This window comes from Chinchilla lanigera, unplaced genomic scaffold (genome assembly GCF_000276665.1).
Source record: "Chinchilla lanigera isolate Chin_1 unplaced genomic scaffold, ChiLan1.0 scaffold00093, whole genome shotgun sequence".
In the NCBI taxonomy this organism is placed as follows: domain Eukaryota; kingdom Metazoa; phylum Chordata; class Mammalia; order Rodentia; family Chinchillidae; genus Chinchilla; species Chinchilla lanigera.
This window is the reverse complement of record NW_004955494.1, coordinates 3,719,103-3,745,420: the sequence shown is the minus strand read 5'-3', so window position 1 is coordinate 3,745,420 and position 26,318 is coordinate 3,719,103. Positions and strand designations below refer to the sequence as shown.

The window sequence follows — 26,318 nt, the reverse complement described above, 5'->3', positions numbered from 1 at the left end:
TCTGCCTTGTTCTTTGTAACAGCTGCATAGAATTCCGATTGTGATGTTTCATACTGATGGCAGTCAGATTATCCTCACAGGCAAAACACAGTATCTTACATACTTGGCAGTCGCTGTGTTTAGCAAAAAGACAGGCAAAAGTTCCTTCTAATGATCTAACACTCTAGATTGAAAGTCAGTGTCTGGAATCTGATGTTTCCAGTATACCTACAAAGCGTTGAGAAATCTTCGAGGAAAATCTTCCGTTTAGAAGAATTTTGAAAATGGGAAATAAAAGCAGAAGAGTAAATTCTGGGGGCAGCAAGAGTCAGGTCAGATTGCAGGTGGGACAGTGTGCCTCAGGATGGCAGTAGCCCCTATGGCCCAGGTGCACTGATGTGTCCAGTGTGGAGCCTCAGAAATGATCATGCTTCACCAGTCCGTGCCTTCGTGTAGCTTTGTGTATGTGTCTCTCTGTACCTTTCCCTCCTCTGTGTCCCTCTGTGTGTCCCTGCGTCATTGCCCCACTATCGTTAGTCTGGTAGGGTGGCAGAGGGTGAAGGGCTGACGTGCAGCTTGGGTTCACACACCCCACTGAGGAAGCTGTTTTAGAGGAGAGATGTGAAGTAGCTCCTCCCCGCTTGCAGTGGGGTGGGTGTGTACGAATTAGATAGGAAAGCACCCAGCAGGGGCCAGCAGGGCAGGTAGGGCTAATAAATAGAGGCCACTCCGATTTCCTCTTGTCTTTTTGATTCTTAAATCATGCTTCCTCTTGCTCCTGTTTTTTGTTTTTGTTTTTTTTCCAAAATACGGAAGCAAAACCACAGTGTTTGAGAAATCTGATTTAGTTACGACTTTTCTAAAAGCCACTTAAAACACTTTCTTCACAGGTGTTTAACCCTGGCTTTAAAAGAAAGGAAAATAATCCCAGCACCCGGGCGGCTGAGGCAAGAGGATCGTTGTGAGTTCGAGACCAGCCTGGGCTAAAGTGAGCTCAAGGCCAGCCTGAACTGCATGGTGAGACCCTGTCTCAAAAAGACAAAAAAAAAAGAAAATCTTGGCTCATGTAGCCGAGTGGTTTTAGAGGTAACCCTGCTTAGCTGAAACTTTATGCAGTGATATCCCTGCCTCAGGCCTGGCTCTGTATCTTGCCATCCAGTGTCAGGCTCAGCTGGGCATGGTGGTGCATGCCTGTTGTTCCAGCTACTTGGGAGGCTGAGACAGGATGATCGCTTAAGACCAGTCTGAGAAAATGATGAGACCCTGTCTCACAAAAATAACAAAAAAGAAAAATATACCACCAATGACCAAAAAACAGCATCAGGCTACACAGGGAGCCCTGATGGCCTCAGCTCTTCCTGCAGAGCCAAATGCTGCCTCACTTCTGCATGATGAGGGCATGTGCTGGGTGCGGTTCGTTTTACTTCATGGAACCTCAGATGTAAAGCACCGCGCTGATTCTGTGGTGCAGCGCACAGGGCATCAGCCAGATCTGTCCGTGGGATCTCTGCCCGTGGAGTTACCTCGCCTCAGGCTGCTCCTCCCTCCTGAGCCCCGCGTGGCTCCGGCCCACAGGCACCCAGCCTTACTTTTTGATCTGTGCCCCGTAATGTGCGCATCCTTCTAAAACAAGTACTATTTTGCATATATAATTTCAATTTATACAGATGACACTGTGCTATAAGTTGTGCTGTTTCCTGCTTTCTTCACATTCTGAGAGGTATTCATGTTGCTCTGGGTACATCTTGTGTGCCACTGCTTCCTGCTGCGCTGAATTCCCTAGTGCACAGCCATCAGATTTTTTTTAATCTTCCTTTTTTGTCCTTTTTGTTTCTTCTTTTTTTTTTTTCTTGAGACAGTGTTTTGCTGTGTAGTTCAGGCTGGCCTTGAACTCACTGTGTAGCCCAGGCTGGCATTGAACTCTCAGTGATCCTCCTGCCTCAGCCTCCAGAGTCCTGGGATTACAGGCATGTGCCACCATTCCCTGGCCTAATCTACCTTTTTTGGGGGGAGGGGGGTCTTTTTGAGACAGAGTTTCGCTATGCAGTTCAGGCTGGCCTTGAGCTTATGTTATAGCCCAGGCTGGTCTTGAACTCACAAAAATCGTCCTGCCTCAGCCTCCCAAGTGCTGGGATTGCACATATATGCCACCACGCCCAGCTCTACCGTATTTTAAATTCCTTTCCTCCTAGGGGCTGATACCTACCTGTCTTTAATTCCTTATTGTCCCAAACAAGGCTGTGCTTAGTCATCTGTGAATTGCTTGTTCATCTCCTTTGCTTATTATTCAGTTGCATTTTCTGTCCTTCGTTTGTTTGCTGAGACAGGGTCTGGCCACGCTGCCCTTAGATTCACAATCCTGACTCAACCTCCTGGGTGTTAGTATTACAGGTGTGCGCCATCCTATGCAGCTGTCCTTTCATTCTAGATAGGCTTTTATTAGTCTCCGATGTGCCAGATACTTTAGTCTGTTACCTATCTTTTAACTTCATCTGTGGCATCTTTTATTGAGCAGAAATCCTTACTTTTTAAATAGCCAAATTGGTCTGCTTTTGTTTTATGTTTGTGTGTTGTTTATAAAATATTTCCCTATCACTAGACATTCCTCCGACATTTTCTTCTATTAGCTTTGTAACTTACCTTTCAAATTTTCATCTAGAATTCGTCTGTTGACCACCTTGGTGTATTGTACAGTAGAGAGGTCCCACTTTAGTTTATTCACCAAGGCCATTTCCCCAACAGCATCTAGTAAGTCCTCTCCATTACTGTGTGGCACTGTTTTGTCATATGTCAAGTTCTTCTGTACGGAAGGACTTGTTTCTGAGCTCTGCTCTTCCCTTCACTTTCTTTATTTCGGCACCAGTACCATACTGTTTGTCTTACTGCAGGCTTATGGTGTGCTCCGATGATCCAGGATAGATCCTATATGCCTTATATGTTATTGTGCGTACATGTTGACTCAGATAGTTATGGGTCATAATTATTCTACACAAATTTTTTTTATACTACTGGGTTAAACTGAGGGCTTTTGCACTGAACTACATCACCAGCCCTTTTAAAAAAATATTTCTTAGGGGCTGGAGAGGTAGCTCAGTGACAAAACATTTGTCCAGCAAACATAAAACCCTGCCTTTGCTCTCCAGCACCACAAAAGGAAAAATATTTTTTATTTTGAGATGGCACCTCATTTAATTGCCCTGGCTGGACTCAAACTTGCAATCCTGCCTCAGCCTCCCAGGGTAAGTGCTGGGATTACATCACCATGCCTAGCCCCCTATGTAAATTTTATTTTATTTTTTATATATTGTTTTGTTTTGTTTGAGATAGGGTCTCACTATGAAGCTCAGGCTGGCCTTGAACTCACTATGTATCCCATGCTGGATTTGAACTCACAGTGATCCTCCTGCTTCAGCCTTCCAAGTGCTGGGATTACAGGCATGCACCACCACACCCAGCTTTCAAATTCCATTTTAAAAATCTACCCGAAATCTTGATTAGGATTGAATCTACCTTGTGGAATAATTTAGGGAAAATTGTAGGATATGTCTTCCACATAAAGCTTTAAAATGTTCCTTCAAGCCAGGTGTGGTAGTGCATGCCTGTAATCCTGGCAATCGGGAGGCTGAGGTAGGAGGATCCCCATGAGTTTGAGGCCAACCTCTGAGTTTGAGGCTACACAGCGAGTTCAAGGCCAGTTTGAATGGTATAGCGAGAACCTGTCTCAAAAAACCAAAACAACTGCTTCTTGGCCTTTTGGCTAAGATCAAGTGAACAAAACAAAACAAAATATTCCTTCAAAAGATCTTACTCATCGTGATTTCTAGGGACTTTATAATTGTATCACAGTCTCTATTTTCTTGTGTGCTATTACTGGTGTTAAAGAATGCTGTCGGCCAGGCATGTGGTACATGGCTGTACTCCTGTCTTAGTGTATTAGACTGGTCCTTTAATCCTGTGCTCATCAGTAATGGTCAAAGTGACATCTTTTTTCCATATTTTATGGGACAGAATCTCTATCCTTTATTTATCTAAACTTTCTGCTTGTGTTTAGTATTCTAGATATTTTGGTGCAGTCTTTAGGATGTTAACATTCTATACCTTTATTGTTACTTGTTTTTATTTCTTTTAGTCCATCACGCAGTACCCAGCAACTGCATTCCTTGTAGAGAGCTGGTCCGTGATGGAACACGTCTTCTTCCTCCTTCCTTCTGCTTCCCCTTCCCCATTCCTTGGTTCTGAGGTTAAAATTTCCTTCCTAACTGTCTGAGAATGTTCATCATGTACCTGAGTTGAATTTGTTCGAGTGCTTGCTCCACAATAACTGTGTACAATCAACACTTGCAGAAAATTCCTTAGAAATGTATTCACATTTTTTTACTTGTGTTTATTTCCTGCTTTTCATACTCTGATTTAGTATATGTATCTTGTCCCTCCCTCTTATTCAGTCTTCCCATTCCTTATACTCATTTTTTAAAAGAAGGTTATTGGGCCAGGCACAGAGGTGCATGCCTGTAATCCCAGCACTTGGGAGGATGAGGCAGGGAGATTGCAAATTCAGGTCCCACTTGGACAGTTCAGCGAGATGGTGCCAAGTGTGGTGGTGCACACCTGTAATCCCAGCACTCATGACATTGAGGCAGGAGGATCACCACAAGTTCAAGGCCAGCTTGGGCCACATAGTGAGTTTAAGGCTATCCTGGACTACATAGCAAGACCTTGTCTCAAAAGGAACAAAAAACTTAGTCTCAAATTAAAAATAAATAAATAAATAAAACGGCTTAGGATGTAGCTCAGTGTGAAGGCCTTGAGTTCAACCCCTACTGTGTATGTAAGGAAATATGTTATTGGGTACATATAAGTTCATTACACTTATCTTTTTGATGTAATATGCTTTTTATCCTTCAGTACAGGAGACTGAACACAGAATCTTTGTACTGAACTACATCTCAAGCCCTCTTCTTTATTTTAAACTTTGAGACAGGGTCTCACTAAATTGTGAAGTTGCTGAGCTTGAACTGACAGTTCTGCCTCAGTTTCCCAGAGTGCTGGGGTTACAGGCATGCCAGTGATAGTATTCTTTTTACCAGTATAATGTCCCTCCTTGTTTTTTTCATTTTTCTTTATGATTTTTTTGTCCTGAGATTAAATTTGATACCTCAGATATCTGTATTCCAAATAATATTCTGAATGTACAACTATGTCACAATTTAATTCTCAGTTCATCGGTTGATACATAGTTGAGTTATTTCCACCTCTGGGCTGTTATGAGTGATGCTGCTGCTGACATTTGTGTACAAGTTTTTGTGTAGATAGATATTTTCAGTTATCTTGTATATAGATTGCTGGTAGAGGAATAGCTGGGCCTTCAGATAACTATGTTTAATGTTTAAAGAAACCACCAAACATTTTCCCCACAGGAGCTAAACCATTTTACATTCCCATCAGCAACATATGAGTTCCAATTTCTCCATATCTTCACCAGCACTTACTTTCCATTTTTTAAAATGAGAATTATATCTATCCTATCCTCACCAATATAAAGTGGTACCTCATCCTTTGATTTGCATTTTTCTAATTAACTAATAGTGTTCTCATGTACTTATTAAGTACTTAGTACATTAAGTATATTGGAATATTTATAATTTAGTAATATAAAATTATTCCAGGAGAGTTTTTAGAGAAGCTTTTCGTGTTATAAACTTTCTAAGGCCCCGCGTGTCTCAGTCTTTTTTTTTTTTTTTTTTTTGTGAGACATGGTCTCATTATGGTCAGGCTGGTCTTGAACTCATTATGTAGCCCAGGATAGCTTCGAACTTGTGGCAATCCTCATGCCTCAGCCTCCCGAGTGCTGGGATTACAGAGGTACACCACCTCACCCAGCTTTAAAGTCCCATTTTTGTTGCTCAGATTTAAGGGATTAGCTGGTTATAATTGCTCTTTTCCTGCCTCACAAGTATGACTCATTGCTTTTTTTTCTCCAGTATTTCTGTGGGAAAGACTAACGTCAATCTAATTCTTGTTTTTTGGGTTTTTTTGTCTTTGATGTTCTTATATTTCAATATAAACTAGTTTGGTGGCACATGCCTATAATCCCAGCACTTTGGGAGGCTGAGGCAGGAGGATTCCAAATTCAAGCCCAGCCTGAGCAATTTAGCATGACTTTGTCTCAAAATGGAAAGGGGTCGCTGGTGATATAGCTCAGTGCAAAAGCCTTAAATTCAATCCCCAGCACTACAATAAATAAATGTTTCTAAATGATAAAAAGTTTAAAAGTCTTACAGAGTACCAGTGGAACAGACAAGCAAAACCCTAAGCTTGGGCATATTATAGTGATTTTTTTTTCCAGTATTGGGATTGAAATCAGGGCCTTTGTACTGAACTACATTCCCAGACTGATATTGGGGATTGAACCCAAGGCCTTCACACTGAGCCCCTCCTTTTTGAGACAGGGTCTGCTAGGTGTTCATTCTGGCCTTGGACTCACTCCCTGTGTAGCATAGACTGACCTCAAACTCACGGTGACCCTCCTGCCTCAACCTCCTGAGTCCTGGGATTACAGGTGTGCACCACCATGCCCGACCCTATTTTTTAATTTTTAATCTTGCTAAGCTGCTAAATTGCCCAGACTGACTATGACTGTATTCTCTCTTTCTGGGACTCGTATTTTACAAATATTGGTCTTCTATTCCATGTATCTCTTCAATGTTTCTTCATGTTTCCATCTCCTGGTTTCCCACATCCCTTCTGCAGACCCTTGCTCAGCTGACGCACATCAAGACGCACTCTTCAGCACTGGCCACAGGTTTTTTTATCCTCTCTGCTGAGCTGGGTCAGCTCCTCCTACCAGTTCCCTACCTAGCATTTCCCCCGGCTTCTGTCACTTCCTGGAAACTGCCTGTCCCTGACGACCAGCCTTTTGCCCCCCGAGGATCTCCCTATGCGTCCTTTAGGTTTATACCTGCTCAGTCCTTCCTGGTTTGTCTCATGCAGTGGGTTCGCCTTGATGCTTACAGTGCACGCACTCCTGAGCCCCTGCTATGTTAACCCGTGCACTTAGCAGCTTCCCCAGCTGCTGGTGTCTGCAGGGGCGAAGGCAAGGAGACGGGGCTGGGCGCAGCAGCAGCTTTCCCAGGGAGGGGCCCCAGCACCAACCAGAGCTCGGAGCAGACCTTGGGTTGATGTTACCCTCTGACTGCTCGAGGGGGCAGATCTGGGTGTGTGGCTGCTGATTTATTCTACATACCCCTCCCTGCACCTCAGAGCTTTAGCTATGGGAATCCTTTGAGGCCTAGATTTCAAGTGTGCAGTTTTGGTTTTTGTTTTATGTGGGTTTTGTTGTTGTTGCTGCTGTTGCATTTGTTTGGTTTTTTTTTTTTTTTGAGGCAAGGTCTCACTATGTAGCCCAGGCTAGCCTTGAATTCAAGGTGATCCTCCTGCCTCAGCCTCCTGAGTGCTGGGATTACAGCATGTGCCACCACTTTCAGTCTAAAGTATCTTCTTTTAAAGAGTTTGCTTCCTCAGGGCTCCTAGGGAAGTTACCAATGCAAGACTGCTTCAGGGTAAACTTCCAGGGCAGGATCTCAGGGCCACATAATGTCGAGGGAATTTTAGCCCCAAATGCACAGGAGTGGACAGTGCTGGGAAGTGAGGGCTCCTGCAGGAGCGTCCCGCCCTGCCTACCACCCAAACCCATAACCGGTACAGGAAAGTCTCTTCCTGGCAGGGTAAGAGATGGTTTTCCTTGCTGTTTTTCACTCATTCCCAGCAGTAGGGTCACTGCCAGGGCCCTAGCATTACTTAAGGATCTGTGATCTGACGCCCACCTTGCAGCCTTCCTCCTGCCCTGGTGTTCATGCTCCTGTCCTCTCCCGCCAGCTCAGGCAGGCTCTAGGACAGTGCCTGCATGTGTTCCTTCAAGTTCAAACCAACACTTTGTTTTGTACTGACAGATTCCTCTGCCCATCTAATTGTCCAAAATGTCAAAAACAAACATCCTATATATTTTGTATAAAACTAGTTATATCACAAAACAATAAACTAGGTGTGATGGCGCATGCCTATATTCCCAGCACTCAGGAGTCTGAGACAGGATTACTGTGAATTCGAGGCCAGCCTGCCTCACATAGTGAGTTCAAGACCAGCCTGAACTGCATAGTGAAACCCTGTCTCAAAAAGACAAAAAAAAAAAAGTAAAGACTAGGCATAATGGTGCATGCCTGTAATTCTAGCACACCTGTACACAACTGTGGGGCACATCTGTAATCTCAGGAGGCTGAGGCGGGAGGATCACTGCAAGTTTGAAGTCAGCCTGGGCTGCATAGTGAGTTCAAGGCCAGCCTGAACTGCATAGCAAGTAAAAGTAAAATAAAACTAGTCATATTAGCCAGAGTTTGTGGGGCTTGTAATCCCAGCACTCTGAGAGGCTATGACAGGAGCATTACCAGTGAGAGCACAGCCTAAGCAACTGGGCAACTTAGCAACTTAGCAACTTAAAACCTGTCTCAAGATAAAAAGGGCTATGCGGGCTGGGGATTTAGCTCAGCGACACAGCGCCTGCCTGGTAAGCGCAAGGTCACGAGTTCGATTCCTGATACCAGAGAAAAACCAAACATAAAAAATTTAAAATAAAAAGGGCTATGAATGTAGCTCTATTAAGGCCCTGGGTTCAGTCCCTCATACCACAACGTAAGTCGTGATAACACGGGAATATAACATAACTAGTGGTTCCGCATTTAACCGTGCTGCACAAGTCAGGTCCCAGGCACACCGTCCTGTGGCCAGGGCCTCCAATCTCCTAGCGCAGGACCAAGTGTCCCATAAGGAAGGGAAAGGAAGCTTGCTGGTTTCGCTGCTTACTAAAACGGGCCTCTTTCTATGTCAGTTCCACCAGAGACCCCAACGGCTGAGGACAAAACAGTAGGCACCGACTTCTTCCACCTTCTACAGGGAGGAGGCCAGGAGGACCTGCGCACCGCGTGGCAGCAGCTCCCGCCGGGAGGACCAGACAGAGGCCCAGGCAGGGCACTGGAGGACAGGGACCCGGTGCCGGTGCCTTGAACATCCCGGGAGCAGCAGCCGGGGGAGGACAGCGGCCAGAGGGCTGGCGATCCCGCTGCGGGAGGCCGAAGTGAGAGGGATCCAGCTCTCCGGGAAGAGCAGCCACATTCAGGGCCGCCCTCACACCGGGTGCCTCCCTTCCTGCCTCCCCTGGGCCGCAGGGGCCGCTGGGAACTCCACAGCCGCGCTTCTCCCGCGGGTCTCTGGCCGGACAGGCAAGAAGCCCTCGATAAACACAACTTGAAGTTTTGATATGACATTGGATGAGACTTGCTGATACCTAGGCAAAAGGGACTTTTGAAAGTATCATAAAAATCCTGAAACTCTTATTAATCTGTGTGCTCCCTAAGAGAGACTAGAAAAGGGATACATGTCACCCAAGCCAAGAAAGAACATTCTCAAGACTGAAGATTTATAGGAGCACTCATGGGAAAAACAAAGGTGCTTGCTGTTTGTCCCTTCCATTGTTCAACAAAAGTTGGCCAAGGGGCAGTGGTTCATGTCTGTCAGCCCAGTACTCTGGGAGGCTGATGCAGGAGGATCGCAAATTCAAGCCCAGCCTGGACAATTGCGTGACTTAGCCTGAATCTGCCTCAAAATAAACATTTTAAGGGGGCTGGGGGTGGAGCTTAGTGTGAAGGCCCTGGGTGCCATCCCCAGGACGGCAAAACAGAATGGCAGTTACATGACGACAGGAGCAGATCAGAGTGACTGTTTCCTGCCCTCTAGGTCGCATGGCTCATTTTTCAACCTGTGGCAGCCTGAGCCGACAACAGCAACGTTTTATTGGATGAAGTTTGGAGTTTTCCTGTTATACAGACTGGGCTTTTCGGTTTTGTTATTTCTAGCTTTTTTGGTTTTTTTGTGGAGGGGGCGGGTTACTGTGTAGAACTCTGTCGTTCAGGCTGGTCTTGAACTCACTGTGTAGCCCAGGCTGGCCTAGAATTTGTGGCAATCCTCTTGCCTCAGCTTACCAAATTCTGGGATTACAGGCGTGTGCCACCACACCCTACCAGACTAGACTTTTTTCAAACCAAAGAAGATTGTCCTGCCCTTTCTTGGAAAAGCTGTATGGACCACCTGCAGTTTCCTTCGGGAGAAGTCACCTGGAGGTTGGTCATGCTGAGGAGGCCTCCCTTGTCTCTACATCCACCACGCCCAGCTTGTTAGCAGCCACACTGTCTTCTGAGCAGCAGAGTGTTATATACTTTCTGTGCTGCCTGATGTTACAATGCAGTTGATTTAAGACTAAGACCTTTAAGTAGCAGGAGTATCATATAACAGGAAGTACCATGGAGTTCTTCCAACGGTACAGGTGTTGTTAAAGGTCAAATGAATCCCCAGGACTGCTGCCGCCCTGTCCTTGGAGATGAGGAGCAGCAGCCAGCTGTCCCCACTCATGCTGTCTGCACTGCAGGGACCAGAACCACAGCAGCTCCATCCCCCGAGCCCGGCCTTCTGGGTTCCAGCCTTGGGCTGCTGGATGGGTGAGAAACAGACAGAGTGAGGCCACGCGCACGATGTGGCAGCAGCCTCAAGGTATCAGCCCCATCTCTGCCCTGAGCCAGGATTCCTGCATCTGTCACAGAGGGGTGACGGCAGCTGCTGGCTCCTGGGCACCGACCTTGCAATGACACCATCTCCTCACCACCCAGTGGCTGCCTCTGAATCCCCCTTGTCCTTGCAGCTGCCTGGCTCGTGTTCTGAAAGCAGTGCCGGGTTAAAGTCATTTTTTGTTTTTAGCTATAACCAAGACATGAACTGCCATTTTAGACTCATGTTACAAAGACAGAAATTTGAAAATGGATGTTTAGAAATGTTTATCACTATGTGATTTTGTTGCCTGTTGAAATAGTGTGTTAAATGAGGATTTTACAAAATAATGAAACTTAATTACAGTTTTCAATAAGTAGTCTCTCTTTACTCAACGTAGAACATTTTTACTATTAATAAATAAAAATATTTTCAAAATATTGTTTGATATTATTTTTTCTCTCTTTTGAAGACAGTCTCCCTACATAGCCCAGGCTGACCTCAAACTGGAGGCCATCCCCCTGCCTCAGCTTTCTGAGTGCTGGGACTACAGGTATGAACCACCATGCCTAGTTTATTGTTTCATTTTAAAAATATTCTTCATTTCTACTTTGTGCATGCTTTATACTGCACATACTATACTGGTTCAAGAGTACATGCACACAATTTAAAAATAAATACAAAGATCTCAAGGGGAGGTGCAAGACTTTCATGATGACGATGTACCATCAGCAAGCCAAGGAATCCCTGCTTTTGAATACGCGTGCATGGCACACTGCTGCTGGGAGGTCTGGCTCAACCTGTGTCACCTGACACTTGCCTAGAGTCCTAGAGTCCTGCAAGCACGGCTGGGTGGCAGACACTGCCAACAACTGGACCTGGGAGTTAATTTGGGCCCAGAACAGGCCCGAAACACTCTTCAGCCCCAGAGTCAGAGGACAGCATCTGGGTGGCCTCATCTCATGGTTCGGGTGGAGGCAGGCAGTGTTTCTCTAGTCTAAATATGGGCATCACTTGCTGGGCCTGATGGTGCACATCTATAATCCCAGCACTCGAGAGGCTGAGGCAAGAGGGTCACTGTGATTTCGAGGCCAGTCTGGGGTACATAGCAAAACTCTGTCTCAACCAATCAATAAAATATGGGCGTTGGTGGGCTCACAAAGCAGCTCGGCCCAAGCCTACCCCAGCTTTGCTTTTTCCGTAGCACAAACCACTGCTCACCAGGGTGTGTTCCATGCTCTACCTGATTGCTAACTGGTCCCCTACTCCGGAATGGAAGAGTCTAGGCAGCTTAACCTACTCTTCTGGTTTTTGTTTCCCAAGCACCAGATCAAGGGCCAGAGTCACAGAAGGTACTCAATAAAATTCACGGAATGATACATACTCACTTTTCCAGCTGCCCTAAAGCCAGCTGGGGGCCTGTGGCCCAGGCTGGGATACCCAGAAACCCCCACCCCAAATGTGGCTTGCAGCTAATGGCTTAGGTCCACCCACTGTCATGCTGTCTAGATGTGCTCCCAAAGCTTCTAAGGACTTGCCGTTAGGCCTATCAAACAGGTTGACGGAGGAATATTTCTTTCCACCCTTCTCCTTGGCAGTCAGGAAGGTCATTGAGCATGGTGGGTCCTGCAGGTACCTCCCTAAAACGTGCTGGAACCTGGCTGGGTGCACTGGGTGCCAGGACAGGGTTCAGTGACTCCAAGGGTGATGGTGGTGGGACGTGGGCAATGACACCAGTTTTGGTTCCTCCCATTTCCCTGCTCACTCAGCGGCTAGGCTCCCACTAAGGCCCTCGCCCTGCAACGGAAGCCCCAGTGCTCCCCACCCGCCTCCTCCGCAAAGCCTCATGCTGGCATAGGTGGGGTTTCTTCAGAAGTGGCTGGATCTAGAGTGTGTGATACTGGGATTGATTCATGGTGCAGTGCTAGAATCAAGCATGATGGGATTAAGGGTGGGTGATTACTAAATCAGTCCACCGAAGGGATTGGCACTGCCCTAATGCTGATAGCCTGGATACAATATAAAGGCTCCTTTTGCCTCTCGCTTGCTTTGCTGCCTTCTGCCCACCATGAACTGTTTCTCCTCTGTGATGCCTGTCTGCAATGCCACCCTGCCTTGGAGCCAGCCAATGATGGCCTGAAACCTGTACAAACTGAATTAAATAAACCTTTCCTCCTTTAACTGTGGGTGTTAGGTTTTTTGTCTCAGTAATGAGAAAAAGTGACTAAGACACTCACAGAGCACAGGTGGAACAGACAGCAGCCAGCTTACACCACAGTCCTGAGTGGCAGCTTGATCGCTGGCAGTGGCGCTGTGTCTGTGGTGACTGCATCTGGGGATGTTTTCAGTGGACTAGATCTGCACAGGATTCTGGGTGAGGCTCTGGGCTGTGTAGTTTCCAAGCCTCATCACTCACCCTTCCAGAAAGTTCTGTGGGGCACATGGCATCCTTGTAATAAAATCTTTCCTGCTATAAATACTTTTTCTTGCTGCGTTTTTGAAACAGGGTCTAGCTATGTAACTCAGGCTAGCCTTGAACTATGTGGCTCCTCCTGCCTCAGCCTTCTGAGGGCTGGGTTCAGAGACCTGGGCCACCACACTCAGCTAGTTTTAAAATTTTAATTGGCTTTGGAGTTATATGACCCAGGGTCAAATACTAGCTTCACCATTGAGAAATTAGTAATACTGGCTAAGTCATGCAACTGTTGCAACCTTCGTGAGTAAAAAGCCAAGTTAGTTGTTTTTGTTTATTAAACAGGGTCTCACTATGTAGTTCAGGCTGGCCTTACCCTCACTACATGGCCCAGTCTGGCCTTGAACTCACGGCTATCCTCCTGCCTCAGCCTCCTGACTGCTAGGATTACAGATGTGCTGCACTACACTGGGCTCCTGAGTTATTTTTGTCTGTTAGCAATTAAAATGTAGAGCATTTCCTCGAAAAAAATCTGAATTTACAACTTCTCTGAGAACATCTCAGAAGTTGTGGCAAAACTGCAACCACATTTCTACCTGGCAACAATGAGGTTATTTACTTATTTATTTGAGATAGGATTTCACTATGTAGTTCAGCCTGGCCTTGAACATACTATGTAGCCCAGGTTGGTCTCAAATTAGCAATGGTCAGCCTCCCAAATGCTGGGACTACAGGTGTGCACCACTACATTCAGTTTGGTTGTTTGTTTTTGTCTTTTTTCAGACAAGGTCTTGCTATGTAGTTCAGGCTGGCCTGGAGCTCACTTTGTAGCTCAGGCTGGTCTTGAACTTGCAACCATCCTCCTGCCTCAGCCTCGCCAGTGCTGGGATTACAGGCATGCACCATCACACCTGGCTGATGTAGGGTTTTGAGTTTATATCCTAACTCTAACCATAGCCCCAGTCCTAGCCCTACCCCTAAACATGGTGGAACCCTAACACTAAATCTCTCACCCTAGTCTGAGACCCAGCCTTAAGGTTAGGGGTAGGTCTAGGGCTAGGGCAGGAGTTAGGGTTAGTTTTATGCCTAGGGTTAGGGCTAATGTTACGCTTTAGGTTAGTGCTAAAGCTAGATCTAAGTATAGGAATAGGGTTAGGGTTTTGGTTATTGTTATGTTTAGGGTGACAGGTTTAGATGAGGGTTAGGGTTTGGGTTAGTGCTAGTGTTACTGTTAGGCTTAGGCCTAGGGTTGGGCCAGGATTAGGGTGAAGATTTAGGGTTAGAGTTAAGGTTATGGTAAGACTACGACTAGGGTTAGGGTTAAACTCAGAGTTAGAGTTTGGGCTTGGGTTAGGGTTTGTGGTAAACTTAGGGCTAAGGCCAGAGTGAGGGTGAGTTTAGGATTAGGTCCAGGGTTAAGATTAGTGATATAACTAGTGATAGATACAACTAGCATTAGGGTTAGGTTGAGGATTAGGGTTAGGATTAAAGAGTGAGGCATGGTGATACAGACCTGTAATCCCACCACTGGGGAGGCAGAGGCAGGAGGATCACTGAATTCAAGGCCAGGCTGACTTACACAGTAAGTTCTGATCTCAAAAAACAAAATCAACCTCTCCAAACAAAGCCAGATTTTCCAGTTTTTCTTCAGGAAAATGTAGTCTCTTAACTGTCAACAATCAGGAAGGTGAGGAGATGGCACCCCAGGCAGTGGGCTGGGTGCTCTCCAGTCACCAGGTCTCCTGTCACACGGGCTTTTAGCATCACTGAGCCCCTAACGTCCCATCGGTGTTCATCATTTCTGCACAGTAGTTTAGGTCAGGTGGCCATGGGACCTCAGAGTCATTTGTCCTGACTGTCCTTCCAGGGAGTAGGCTTAAGAACAGACTCTGGCTAGGTTCTGGCCTTCTTCGGCTTAACAAGATTCCAGTAAGATAAAGGAAGCAGAAAACAGCGCACAATGAGTTTTCTGTGAGGAGCAAATACAGAGGAAAAGGTGACCGGAGGAGATGAGCTTAATCACTTTAACCTGTCACATTATCCACTGGGACTAGAACAATGCTTAACTGCAACTTCGGAACAAGTCAAAGCTCCGAGAGAAAACAGTGACGTGAACTCGAATGGTGAGGTTATAGAGGAACATGCATTCAATGGCGGGGAAGAGAGAAGAGATACTTGCTCTGATACCGGAGCCGACTGTGACAAGGAATTAACGGTGAGAGATAAAGGTTGAAATATAAAGGGGTCAAGCAGAGCATGGTGGTGGTGCATGCCTGAAACACCAGCACTTGGGAGGCTGAGGCAGGAGGATCACATGGAGTTTAAAGCCCGCGTGGGATACACAGCGAGACCCTGTCTCAAAAAAGGAGGTCAATTTAGGCGGATCCACTATGTCGGGTAGACTGGACCTCACCTTGGGGACACTGGAGTCACTTAGAGATTTTAAGCAAAGGGAAAGGTCACTGAGGCTCAGAAGTGACTTGTTTGCATATACAGTAAGATTCAGAATCAGAAAACGAACTAACCCCACAGTACTTGTAATCCCTAATGAGTTAATTACAATTTCCCGTGGTCCAAAGTTTATTGCTGACCCGCCGATCGCGTGCGCTTCTGCCACACCTCGGATCCCGCGGAAATGGCCTCCACGCTGCAACCGGAAACAGAAACTGATCGCTGCGGACGCCGCCTAACGGCCGGTGGGAGCGAAACTAAGTCCGGAAGGTCGCCACACCGGAAGGGGCCAGGCCATTTCCGGTAACAACCTGACCGAGCGAAGCCTCAGAGGACAAATCTCCAAAGCCCGGCCAGTTGCCCAGAGCGCTCGGCTCCGCGACATCGGGTGCGCGCTTTTGCGCGGGCGCGGAGCTATGGCGCAGGCGCACGAAAAGTCGTGCGCGTGCCCGCTCAGCGTCCCCTACAGCGGTCCTGTTTGCAGGGTAAAAGCCTTCAGCGCTGGAACGCAGGCTTTCGGTCTCTGAACTACAATTCCCAGCATGCTTGCCCCTCATGTCGCTGCTAGGTGTGGTTTCCCAGGATAGGATAAAAAGCTTAAAAGACGATGACGCACCAGAAAGAAAAAGCTGAACAAGCTGCTTAAGCAGGCCACTTGCAGAAGCCCCAGTGGCCTAATGGATAAGGCATTGGCCTCCTAAGCCAGGGATTGTGGGTTCGAGTCCCATCTGGGGTGGCTGTATTTTTCTAATTCTAAACACTTTCTCCCTTATGCTATTGTACACAAGTGTTGCCCACTTGATTTTACTTTTTTTTGAACAGGAAGAGTGCACTGTGGTTTTACTAGTTCTTGGGCTGCTGTTTGAGAGAACCAGGACACTCCGTTTCCTTCTAGCCGCAGTCTCCACCAGTCTTTTCGGAAGTCGGTCAATGTGTTGGACACCGACAGCCCTTCTAGAAACCGTTTTAAAATATCTTCATGACGTGTGTTACAACGAACCCCCACCGATTCCCGCAGGCCCGAGTCTCCCGAGACTCGGCCGTTGGGCAGTCACGGCGTCTTGCGTGATCCGGACCGGGAAGGGCCTGCTTCTCCCCGGCTTCTCTCCGGCACCGGCGACACTCGGCTTTCTACTGCTTCCCCTTAATCCGTCGGGGCGCGCTCGGCGTTCGATTCCTGCGGCTGCGCCAATCCAGGAAGTGCGCGTCCCACTGCCGGCCAATGCGTGGCAGTCCTAGGACCTTGGCCTTTTTCGTCCCTTCCGGCGCCCGGGGCCGACCGCACGGGGACGCGACTGGCGAAGGGGAGAGAGGACGTTAGAGGCGCGGGCGCCGCCGGGAGGCAGGCTCTGGAAGGGCTGGAAAATGGCGGCCTTAGGGTCCCCGGCGCGCACTTTGCGAGGCCTTCTGCGGGAGCTGCGCCACCTGAACGCGGCCACCGGGCGACCCTATCGCGACACCGCGGCCTATCGGTACCTCATGAAGGCTTTCCGTGCTCATCGGGTACGGAAGGCGCCCCGGGAGCGCCGCATCCCCGTAGGGGGCCGGGGGGCTGGGCGGGGGCAAGGAGCAGGGTCCTAGGGCTGCCTCGGAGACCAGCCTTCTGCCAGGCCGGCCCCCACTGTAGAAATGGCCTGGGGACGGGCCCAACCTCCGGCCGAGGCCCGGGCTATGAAGGACGGGCGGCAGCGTGGCCCTTGGGGCCGCGGTTTCTGCTGGGCGGGGGGCGTTCTGGAGCGTCTCATTGGCTGGTTCAGTTGTTGGGAGGTGGGGCCTTTGAAGGAAGTGCGGCTGAGAAAAACGGAAGGGGCGTAGCCCTTGAAGTCCCACCCACTCGAGAAGCTGAGGCAGGAGGATTGGGAGTTCGAGGCCAGTTTGGGCAATTTAACGAACCCCTTTCTCCAAATAAACATTATAAATTTTTCTGTGAGTTTTTTATTTATCACTGAAGAAAGTAAACACACCAGCAAGTTCTTTGTTGGCTTCAGTACAATTAAGTACTTAATCTTTAACATAGGGCTAGGGGTATAGCTCAGTGGCATAAGCGATTGGCCCGCAAGCCTGAGGTCATGGGTTCGATTCCCGGTACAAAAAAAAAAAAATCTTTAACTACTACCCCACAAAGTCGACACAGTCATTACTACAAATTACCAGCTGAAAGACTATCCTCAAGGAAAGAAAATTAGGAAAAAGAATTTGAACAATTTCTCCAAACCACATTTATAAATATTGTCATATTTTAAATGCATGAAAGCCATGAATTCTGCATAAATGGGAAGCAGTTTTCTATTGGCAACAGAAAAAACAGCAATAACTTACCAAAAGTCTTAAATGTAAAAGCTGTATTGTTTCAGGGTTTGCGCTTGAGCAGAATTGTCATTCTAATAGACTGAATCTGCTTTATGCTCACCTCTGCTAAAAGGCGAGGGGCGGGGTGAAGCTCAGCGTTTGCCTAGAACGAACAGGCTCTGGGCTCCGTCTCTAGTACTGCCAAGTGTGTGTGTGTTGCACAGATACAAATGCTGGTGAAAGGTGTAGTGACCTACAGTTAAAGTCATAGAACCTACCCAGCCCACACCTTCCCCTTCCCCTAGTAGAAGTACTTGTGTAACAGATAAATAAAACTATGTGGGAGGCCTGCCTTGGGAAATACCTTACTCAAATGTACATTCCATATTGCCCTTAGGTGAGTGGAAGAGCTTGTTTCTTTTGTTCTTTCGTTCTTTCGTTCTTTCCCTCCCTCTTTCCCATCCTTTCTTTCTTTTGGATTTTTTGAGACAGGGTCTGGATATGTAGTTCAGGTTGGCCTTGAACTCACTATATAACCCAGGTTGGGCTCGAACTTGCAGCCATCTACCTGCCTCAGCCTCCCCAGTGCTAGGATTACAGGTGTGAAGCACCACAACCGGCAAGAGTTTCAATTTTGAAATGGGACAGCTTAAGCTCAGGGATAGCAGGAGGTTACCTGTACAAGAATAGCACACAAATCTCAGTAATCCCAGCACTTTGGGAAGCTGAGGCAGGAGGTTTGCAATTTCTAGACCAGCTTGTGCAATTTAGCGACTTAGAGAAACCCTGTTTAAAGAAGAAAACAGAACAACTGGAAACAACTAGAATTTAGTTCTTTGGTGCCCAAATAGGCACTTTATTGCTGGGTTCGGAGTTAGGGATTCAGCGTGGGGGAAGTTGCGACCATGTCTCAAAGAGTGTAGAATTTAGTTCGTTGGTTTTTTTTTAGAAGTTAGTTGTTCCGTTTTGTTTTTGGTACTGGGAATCAAACTCAGAACCTTGCATTTGCCTAGAAGTTAGTTTTTAAGAGGTCACAGTGTTAAGGTCTGCGCCAAGAACTTGGTCTAAATCCCAAAAGTAAGATGCAGTTGGGTCTTACGTTTTGTTTTGTTTTATCTTGTCTTTTTGAGACAGGGTCTCACTATGCAGTTCAGGCTGGCCTTGAGCTCACTTTGTAGCCCACGCTGGCCTTAAACTCGCAATAGTCCTGCCTCAGCCTCCCGAGTGCTGGGATTACAGAAGTTTAAAAATACAAAAAAGTTCATTTAGAGCAGCAAATGCGTGTCAGTTTCACATATGAAAGCACACATTACAATTTTTGTATTCTAACCCTACCCACTCAAAAGAGAAAAATCTAGAGGCAATGGACTAATCCCCACGTCTCCTATCTATGTGCATATCCCCACTGCTCTGAACACTTTCTCCTAAAGTTAGAATGGAAATGTCACGTCTGGGGACGGAGCACCACCTCTTTGCCCTCAGAGCCCATGTAACTCAGCCCCAGGAAAACAATGAGAACAAAGTTTAGCCTCTTTATTTGTAAGGAGAAAAAGGACGGGAGAGCAGAAGATATGATAGCTGGTTTTTTCTTCCCAGCTGCTTTCATGGGGGCAGTGGTGAGTGAATCCCTCCCACCCAGAACTTGCCTTTGCGCTGCACCTCTGCCTAACATCATTTCTTCCCGTGGTCTACACCCAGCTTCTGTCTATTTACTTGTCCCTGACCTACCTCACTACGCAGTTCAAGCTGGCCTTGAGCTCACTTTGTAGCCCAGGCTGGTCTCAAACTCACAAAGATCCTCCTGCCTCAGCCTCTTGAGTGCTGGGATTACAGGCATGCGCCGCCATGCCTGGCTTCTGATCTACCTTTCAAGGCCTTAGGATGTGTGTGTGCCTTGTTCTTGGTTAGCTTAGAGTTAGTAAGGGCCTGTGGATAGCTATTGTACTCCATAATGACCCTAGAGGGAGTAACATAGTGACGGTAGTGTGAACACACACGTATACGTGTATGTGTTAGTGCACAGGTGTGAGTACATCCTGCCTTAATAAAGGTAGCCCTCCCTTGCTTCCCCTGTACTTTATTGCAGGTGGGGCGGCTCATTGCATGTGCACGTGGCTTCCCTCTGTCCTGCCTGGCAATGGACTAATCCCCACGTCTCCTATCTATGCACCTATCCCCACTGCTCTGAACACTTTCTCATAAAGTTAGAGTGGAACTCTGTCCTCTGTCCTCCCAAGGCCATTTGGTGCCTTTCTTTATCTGTGTTTTTTTTTTTCTTTTGTTCTACCTCGTCTATGACCTGCTTCCAGGGGAATCTCTAGAAGTTTGTTTTTAACTCCTACTCAGGCTTTGCCAGAAGACCTAAGGAGGACTATTGTATTTTCTCTCTGCAGACCCCTGCCTCTACATGTGCACCTATCCCCACGGCGTCCACCCCTTCCTCACAGCCTCAGCACTCAGAACAAGTTAAGTGAAGCACAGTGTATCACAGTTAATCTTGAAATTAAGTGTGCTGAAAAGAAAGCAAGATTTAGTCATGGGGGCTTTGGAATGGATACAATGTCCAGCTTTTCAATAAGTTATTAGAATTGCAAATTTTCCAGGTGGATAAGTTATTAAGAGCAAATTTCTATGGTACGAGCATATGTATATTATTTTATATATAAAACCTTTTTCTTTTGTTATTATTGAGGACAAAGGTATTATTTTCAGAGAAAATAAATTTCTCAGGAGGGTTCTTGGTAAGGCCCTGGTATCAAGTAAAAAAAAAAAAAGTTTAGATTTTGAAATGAAAGGTATATACCACATTAACCAAAGTCATAAACAAAATAAGGCCACGCCTAATTTTATTTATTTATTTATTTATTTATTTATTTGTCTTTTTGAGACAGGGTCTTGCTTGCAGTTCAGGCTGGCCTTGAGCTCACTTTGTAGCTCGGGCTGGTGTAGAACTCACAATGATCCTCCTGCCTCAGCCTCCCGAGTGCTGGGATTACAGGTGTGCACCACCATGCCTTGCGATTTTTTAAAAACAAGGTCTAGCTATGTAGTCTAGCTGTGTATTTCAGACTTTGTTGCCCAGACTAGTCTGTAACTTGCAGTGATCCTCCTGCCTCAGCCTTCTAAATCCTGGGATGACAGGTATGGGCCACCTTACCTAGCACTTACCCTTAATTTTTGAAGGGGAGAAAGTTCTATATTATACTCCTCAGATGACTGTAATGATAGGTGACTTGATTATAATAGTTCTCATCTCTACCATTAACTACTGAGATTTAGTTTTTTGATATGTGAAATAAAGGTGTTAAAACAAGAGGATGTCTCGTAGTATTAAAATTTACAGACAGTCAGTGAAGTACTTCTTAAAAATTCTCTTTAGCTAGGTGGGGTGGTGCACTCCTGTAACCTCAGCTCTAAGGAGGTTGAAGCAGGAGGATTGCATGGAGTTCAACACCACCCTGAACTACAAAGAGAGACCCTGTCTCCAAAAAAAAAAATAACCTCTTTCCTGGACCTGATGCAGTGCTTCTATGGTCCCAGCTACTCAAGAGCCAAAGGCAAGAAGATTCCATGAGTCTAGGAGTTCAGTGCCAGCCTAAGTAACAGCAGGACCCCCATGTCCCACCCCCCCAGAAAAAAAGAAGCTGGGTGTAGTGCTGCACACACACCTGTAGCCCTAGCAGTCTGAAAGACTGAGAATGGAGGATGGCAGATTTGAGCCCAGCCTGGAGAATTTAGCAACTTATTGAGACCCTGTCTGAAAATTCAAAAACTTGAAAAACGGCTGGGGATTGAAAAAGTAGCTTAGGGCGAAGGCTTAGGGTTCAATCCCAAGTATCAGGAAAAAGGCAAAAATTTCTTTGAGACTGAAGCTGTAGTTCAGTGATACAGCTCTTGGCAAACACTGGGGTTGGGTTCAATCCCTAGCAATAACAAACAACTCTTTTATTAATTAGAAGTCAACTTCTCTAATAAACAGAGTGCCTTTATAAATGAAATATACACACTCATGTTTATATTTTCTGTACAATTTACTTTTAACTCAGTGGTTTTTTGTTTGTTTGTTTGTCTTTTTGAGACAGGGTCTCTCTATGCAGTTCAGGCTGGCCTTGAGCTCTCTTTGTAGCCCAGGCTGGTCTCGAACTCATGACGATCCTCCTGCCTCAGCCTTCTGAGTGCTGGGATTACAGGTGTGTGCCACCACACCCGGCTTTGTACAACTTACTTTTAAGAGAAAGCTTGTTTATGAAATCTTTGCAGTTAAAAAGACAGACAGGAAAAGAAGGAAAAGGCTGTATTGGCAAGGATATGGAACAACTACAACTTGCATGTACTGCTGCTGTTGATATAAATGGATACAACTACAACCACTGTTTGGAGTATCTCCTGAAGTAGAATATATGCCTTTTATAAGTAGGTTTATGGAAAGGCATATGGCTGAGCCAGGACAGAAGAAATATAGGTAGAAAGGAGAAAAGGAACATCATAGCCAAAAACTACTTTTAAGAAGACTACAACTTCCAGGGTACAGTTGAAGTGACCCAGAGCAATCCCTATCAGCTTTCCCTGGGTTAATTAGGGCCCTCTCCTTCCAGAGCAATAGATTGGCTGATTGAGAAGTAGAGAGTAGGAACCTGTTCCTAGGACCAGGAGCAGGTTGAAAGAATTCAAATGCTTGAATTGTCCATCTTAAAACACAAACAGAAGCGAGGCTGGCATCTGTGAATGGGGCAGTACCCTCCTGCGGAGTGGGCAGCCTTTTCCTTGATTTGTACCTCCTCAAGAGAAGCACAAATGTGCCCGGTTCCAGGAAATGGCACGCCTCTCTCTTAGGGGCACACACGCTATTTCTTGGTGTGTATATTTTAAAAATTCTTCCAGAAAAATCTTTATGCCCCTTCAAAATCAGCGAATCTGTGGGCCTGTGGCTCTGGCTGGGGCGTTGACAGAGGGTGTCCTTGCTGCTTTCCTAGGTGACCAGTGAGAAGCTGTGCAGAGCCCAGCATGAGCTGCATTTCCAGGCGGCCACCTACCTGTGCCTCCTGCGCAGCGTCCGGGAGCACCTGGCCCTGCACCAGGAGTTCCACGGCAAGGGTGAGCGGTCGGTGGAGGAATCTGCAGGCTTGGTGGGTCTCCAGTTGCCCCGTCAGCCTGGAGGGAAGGGCTGGGAGCCGTGAGCATGGACAGATGCTTTGGATGCCACTGTCTGAGGAGAGTTTGATCATTTCTGCCAATATGTATTTATCATTAAATTTTTTTTTAAAGTTTAGGGTTTCTGTCTTGTCATCTTGTTGACTGAGTGATTAAGGGAATAAAGTGGAGGTTTCATCTTAACTGTCAGTGAGTTTGCCAGACTTCTTACCTAGAATTTATTGATGTCCTTGATGAACTTTCTTTGATTTGGGGTTTTGTTTTTTTTTTTTTTTGAGAAAGAGTTGTGCCATGTCATTCTTCCTTTTTTTTTTTGGTCTTTTTGAGAGAGGGTCTCACTACGTAGTTCAGGCTGGCCTTGAGCTCACTTTGTAGCCCAGTCTGGCCTCAAACTCACGACGATCTTCCTGCCTCAGCCTCCCAAGAGCTGGGATTACAGGTGTGCGCCACCATGCCTGGCTTTGTGTCGTTCTTTTTTTTCTTTTTGTCTTTTTTTTTGTTTGTTTGTTTTTCTCTGGTACCAGGAATCGAACTCACGACCTTGTGCTTGCGAGGCAGGCACTTTGCCGCTGAGCTAAATCCCCAGCCCCATTTGCTTTTTTTTTTTTTTTTTTTTTTTTTTTTTTTGGCTTTTTGTCTTTTTGAGACAGGGTCTTTCTATGCTATTCAGGCTGGCCTTGAGCTCATTTTGTAGCCCAGGCTGGTCAAACTCTCAATGATCCTCCTGCCTCAGCCTCCCAAGTGCTGGGATTACAGGTATGTGCCACCACACCCAGCTACCAAGTCATTCTGACTGAAATCACTATGTAACCCAGGCTGATGCTGGAACTAGTGATCCTCCTATCTCTGCCTCCCAGAGTGCTAGAATTATAGCCATGTGCTGTCATGTCTAGTTTTGATCTACTTACAGAACTAAGCCAGGTGTGGTGGCACATGCCTGTAATCCCAGTACTCTGGGAGGCTGAGGCAGGAGGATTTTTGAATTTGATCCCAGCCTGGGCAGTTAAAAAAAAGAACCTGTCTCAAAATAAAAAAAGAGGGGCTGGGGATACAGCTCAGTGGCACAGCGCCTGCCTGGCAAGCATGAGGTTATAAATAGGATTCCCGGTACCCCAAAAAAAAAAGAAAAGAAAAGAAAGGAAAAAGCCGGGCATGGTGGTGCATGCCTGTAATCCCAGCACTTGGAGGCCACCAGACCAGGTGATTAAGTATGCATCGTCGACTGAACCGCTGAGCTAAAGCCAGCCCCAATCCCAGCACTTGGGAGGCTGAGGCAGGAGAATCATTGTGAGTTCAAAGCCAGCTTGAACTGCATAGGGAGACCCTGTCTCAAAAAGACAAAAGAACAAAAAAAGATCTGGAAATGTTCAATCCCTAGTACTATAATAAACAAACAAAATTAAATTATAAAAGTCTGCTTTAAGGAATTAAAATAGTACAAACATAAAATAAGGCCCAATTTGTTTTTCCTGTCCTTCCTGTTCCAATCCCCAGTGCAGGTCATCCACCATTACCAACGGGGTGATGTGCCTCTTCCCACATACTTCCTAAGCATATACAAACAATTACACCTGCATATATACAGACACGTGTAATTCTCGTATGCAAAGAAAAGAGTAAGCACACACACATACACATTCATACCTTATAAAAAAAATATAGAAATATTTTAAAAATTTAAAAAAAAAGAAATATGCTGGACATGGTGGGACACGCTTGTAATCTTAGCACTCGGGAGGCTGAGGCAGGACGATTGCTGTGAGTTTGAGGCCAGCCTAAACTACCTAGTGAAACCCTGTTTAAAACACAAATAAAACAAAACACAAATATGGTGTATTAAGGTCCTGGGAGGAAACACGAGGCAAACTCCAGTAGAGACACTGAGGAGAGAAAGGGATAGTAAAGGTGGGGATGGAATTCAGGTCAGGGCGGGAAGCTCCTAGGGGCTGATGACAGGCCTGACAAGCCTGCCCGTAGGCCCCAGAGCACAGCCACAGCGCAGCTGCAGCCCTCAGGGAGGACGTCCCAGGACTGGACCGGTAGGCACATTAACCTCTTCTGCCGCCAAGTCTCCTTGTGAAGTTGCTCTTCCCCAACCCTGGGTTTGGGTGAATGGTCCACTGTGCCGGCTAACCAAGCTCAAAACGGGTGGAGCCAGGGACGGTAGTGCACTCTTCGATGCTGAGGCAGGAAGATCGGAATTTGGAGCGCAACCTGGGGAATTCAGCTACTGAAGGAGAACCTGTTTAAAAAGAAAAAATGCCGCGTGTGGTGGCACACGCCTGTAATCCCAGCACTTGGGAGGCTGAGACAAGAGAATCACTGGGAGTTTGAGGCCAGTCTGGGCTATATAGCAAGACCCTTTCAAAAAAGCAAAACAAAAGGTAACAAAAAATCAAAAGGATTAGCTCAGTGTAAAGGCCTCGAGTTCAGTCCCCAGCAGAGCAAAACCAGCCAACCAATCGTGGGTGTCATTTGGATTCCTCTGCTCTCCCAGAGGAGCCTCTGCCCCTGCAGTAGCTCCCATCACCTCTTATCTTCTGCGCCTCTGCACTCATTCAAGCCCTGCCATTCTCCTGGCTGAACTCTATTAAAATAGACTCCTAATGCTCACTTTGCTTGAAATGTCCTCAGCCGTGAAGGGCAGGCGCCTCTATCCATGCCCCTGTGGGTGTATATGTCAGTGTTTTTTGGGAAGAGAAGACGTGTAACCTTCTAAGGATCATGTCTCATTCACCTTTATCATGCCCAAAGCACCTTCTAACCACACACTGAACAGCAGATCAGTGCTTTGCATGCGTGGGTGCACTCACTAGGAGGAGTATGACCTGAACAACAGAACTATTCATGAAACATTCAAAGCAGCATGTCTTCTAAGAGATTAACATTCAAATTATAGTATTAAGAAGGCAGCATTTATTGAATTGACCGGGTCAAAAAGCAAATGCTTCACACACTTTTTTTTTTTTTTGGTCGTTTTGAGACAGGATCTCACTATGCAATTCAGGCTGGTCTTGAACTCATTTTGTAGCCTAGGCTGGCCTCGAACTCACAACCATCCTCCTGTCTCAGCCTCAGTGCTGGGATTACAGATACGCGCCACCACACCTGGCTCTCACATATATTTTTGTTTCCTTCACAGCCATAGGCTTGTTATTAATATTATCTGAAGATATTTTACTTTCAGCACGAAAGGATTAGGACAGTTGTTTTGATTTCCTCTGTTGTTACAATGATGTATTACATACAGTACAATACATTATTTCTCATCATTTTATATATCTGCCTGTGGTGGTGCACGTCTGTAATCCCAGCATTCAGGAGGCTGAGGCAGGAGAATTGCTGCAAATTGAAAACCAGCCTGGGCTACAAAGTGAGCTCAAGGCCAGCTTGAACTGCATAGCAAGACCCTGTCTAAAATATATATATATATATATATATATAT

At 46.4% G+C, this 26,318-nt stretch overlaps 2 protein-coding genes and 1 non-coding gene across 8 annotated transcripts in view; all 3 read left to right on the top strand.

Annotated features, from left to right (window-relative positions):
- Ubn2 (ubinuclein 2) overlaps positions 1–11,007 on the top strand; it is a gene marked incomplete at its 5' end in the record, with an annotated part of 93,761 nt that extends 82,754 nt beyond the window's left edge. For 2 of the 3 annotated variants that reach the window (XR_001231311.1, XM_013504949.1), the window contains 1 exon segment: positions 8,861–11,007. Coding sequence is in view for 1 of the 3 variants with exons in the window: in XM_013504949.1 (XP_013360403.1) it covers positions 8,861–8,899 (39 nt within the window). 3 annotated transcript variants of the gene reach the window in all.
- A 4,196-nt stretch (positions 11,008–15,203) lies between these two features.
- On the top strand, positions 15,204–23,062 carry LOC102028308 (chromosome unknown open reading frame, human C7orf55). 4 transcript variants are annotated; one of them, XM_013504965.1, is made up of 4 exons: positions 15,807–15,821; positions 16,256–16,936; positions 20,116–20,187; positions 22,696–23,062. In XM_013504965.1, the coding sequence occupies exons 2-4, from the start codon at positions 16,799–16,801 to the stop codon at positions 22,897–22,899; spliced, it is 414 nt and encodes a 137-aa protein (XP_013360419.1). In that variant the 5' UTR covers positions 15,807–15,821; positions 16,256–16,798; the 3' UTR covers positions 22,900–23,062. The 4 variants fall into 4 exon arrangements, with proteins under 4 accessions (XP_013360416.1, XP_013360417.1, XP_005405502.1 ...); XM_013504963.1 differs by having other exon boundaries at positions 15,396–16,936; XM_013504962.1 differs by lacking the exons at positions 20,116–20,187; positions 22,696–23,062 and having other exon boundaries at positions 15,204–15,918; positions 16,256–16,802.
- On the top strand, positions 16,097–16,169 carry Trnar-ccu. The gene has a single exon. It is a non-coding gene; the product is annotated as a tRNA-Arg (tRNA).
- Positions 23,063–26,318: the final 3,256 nt, after the last annotated feature.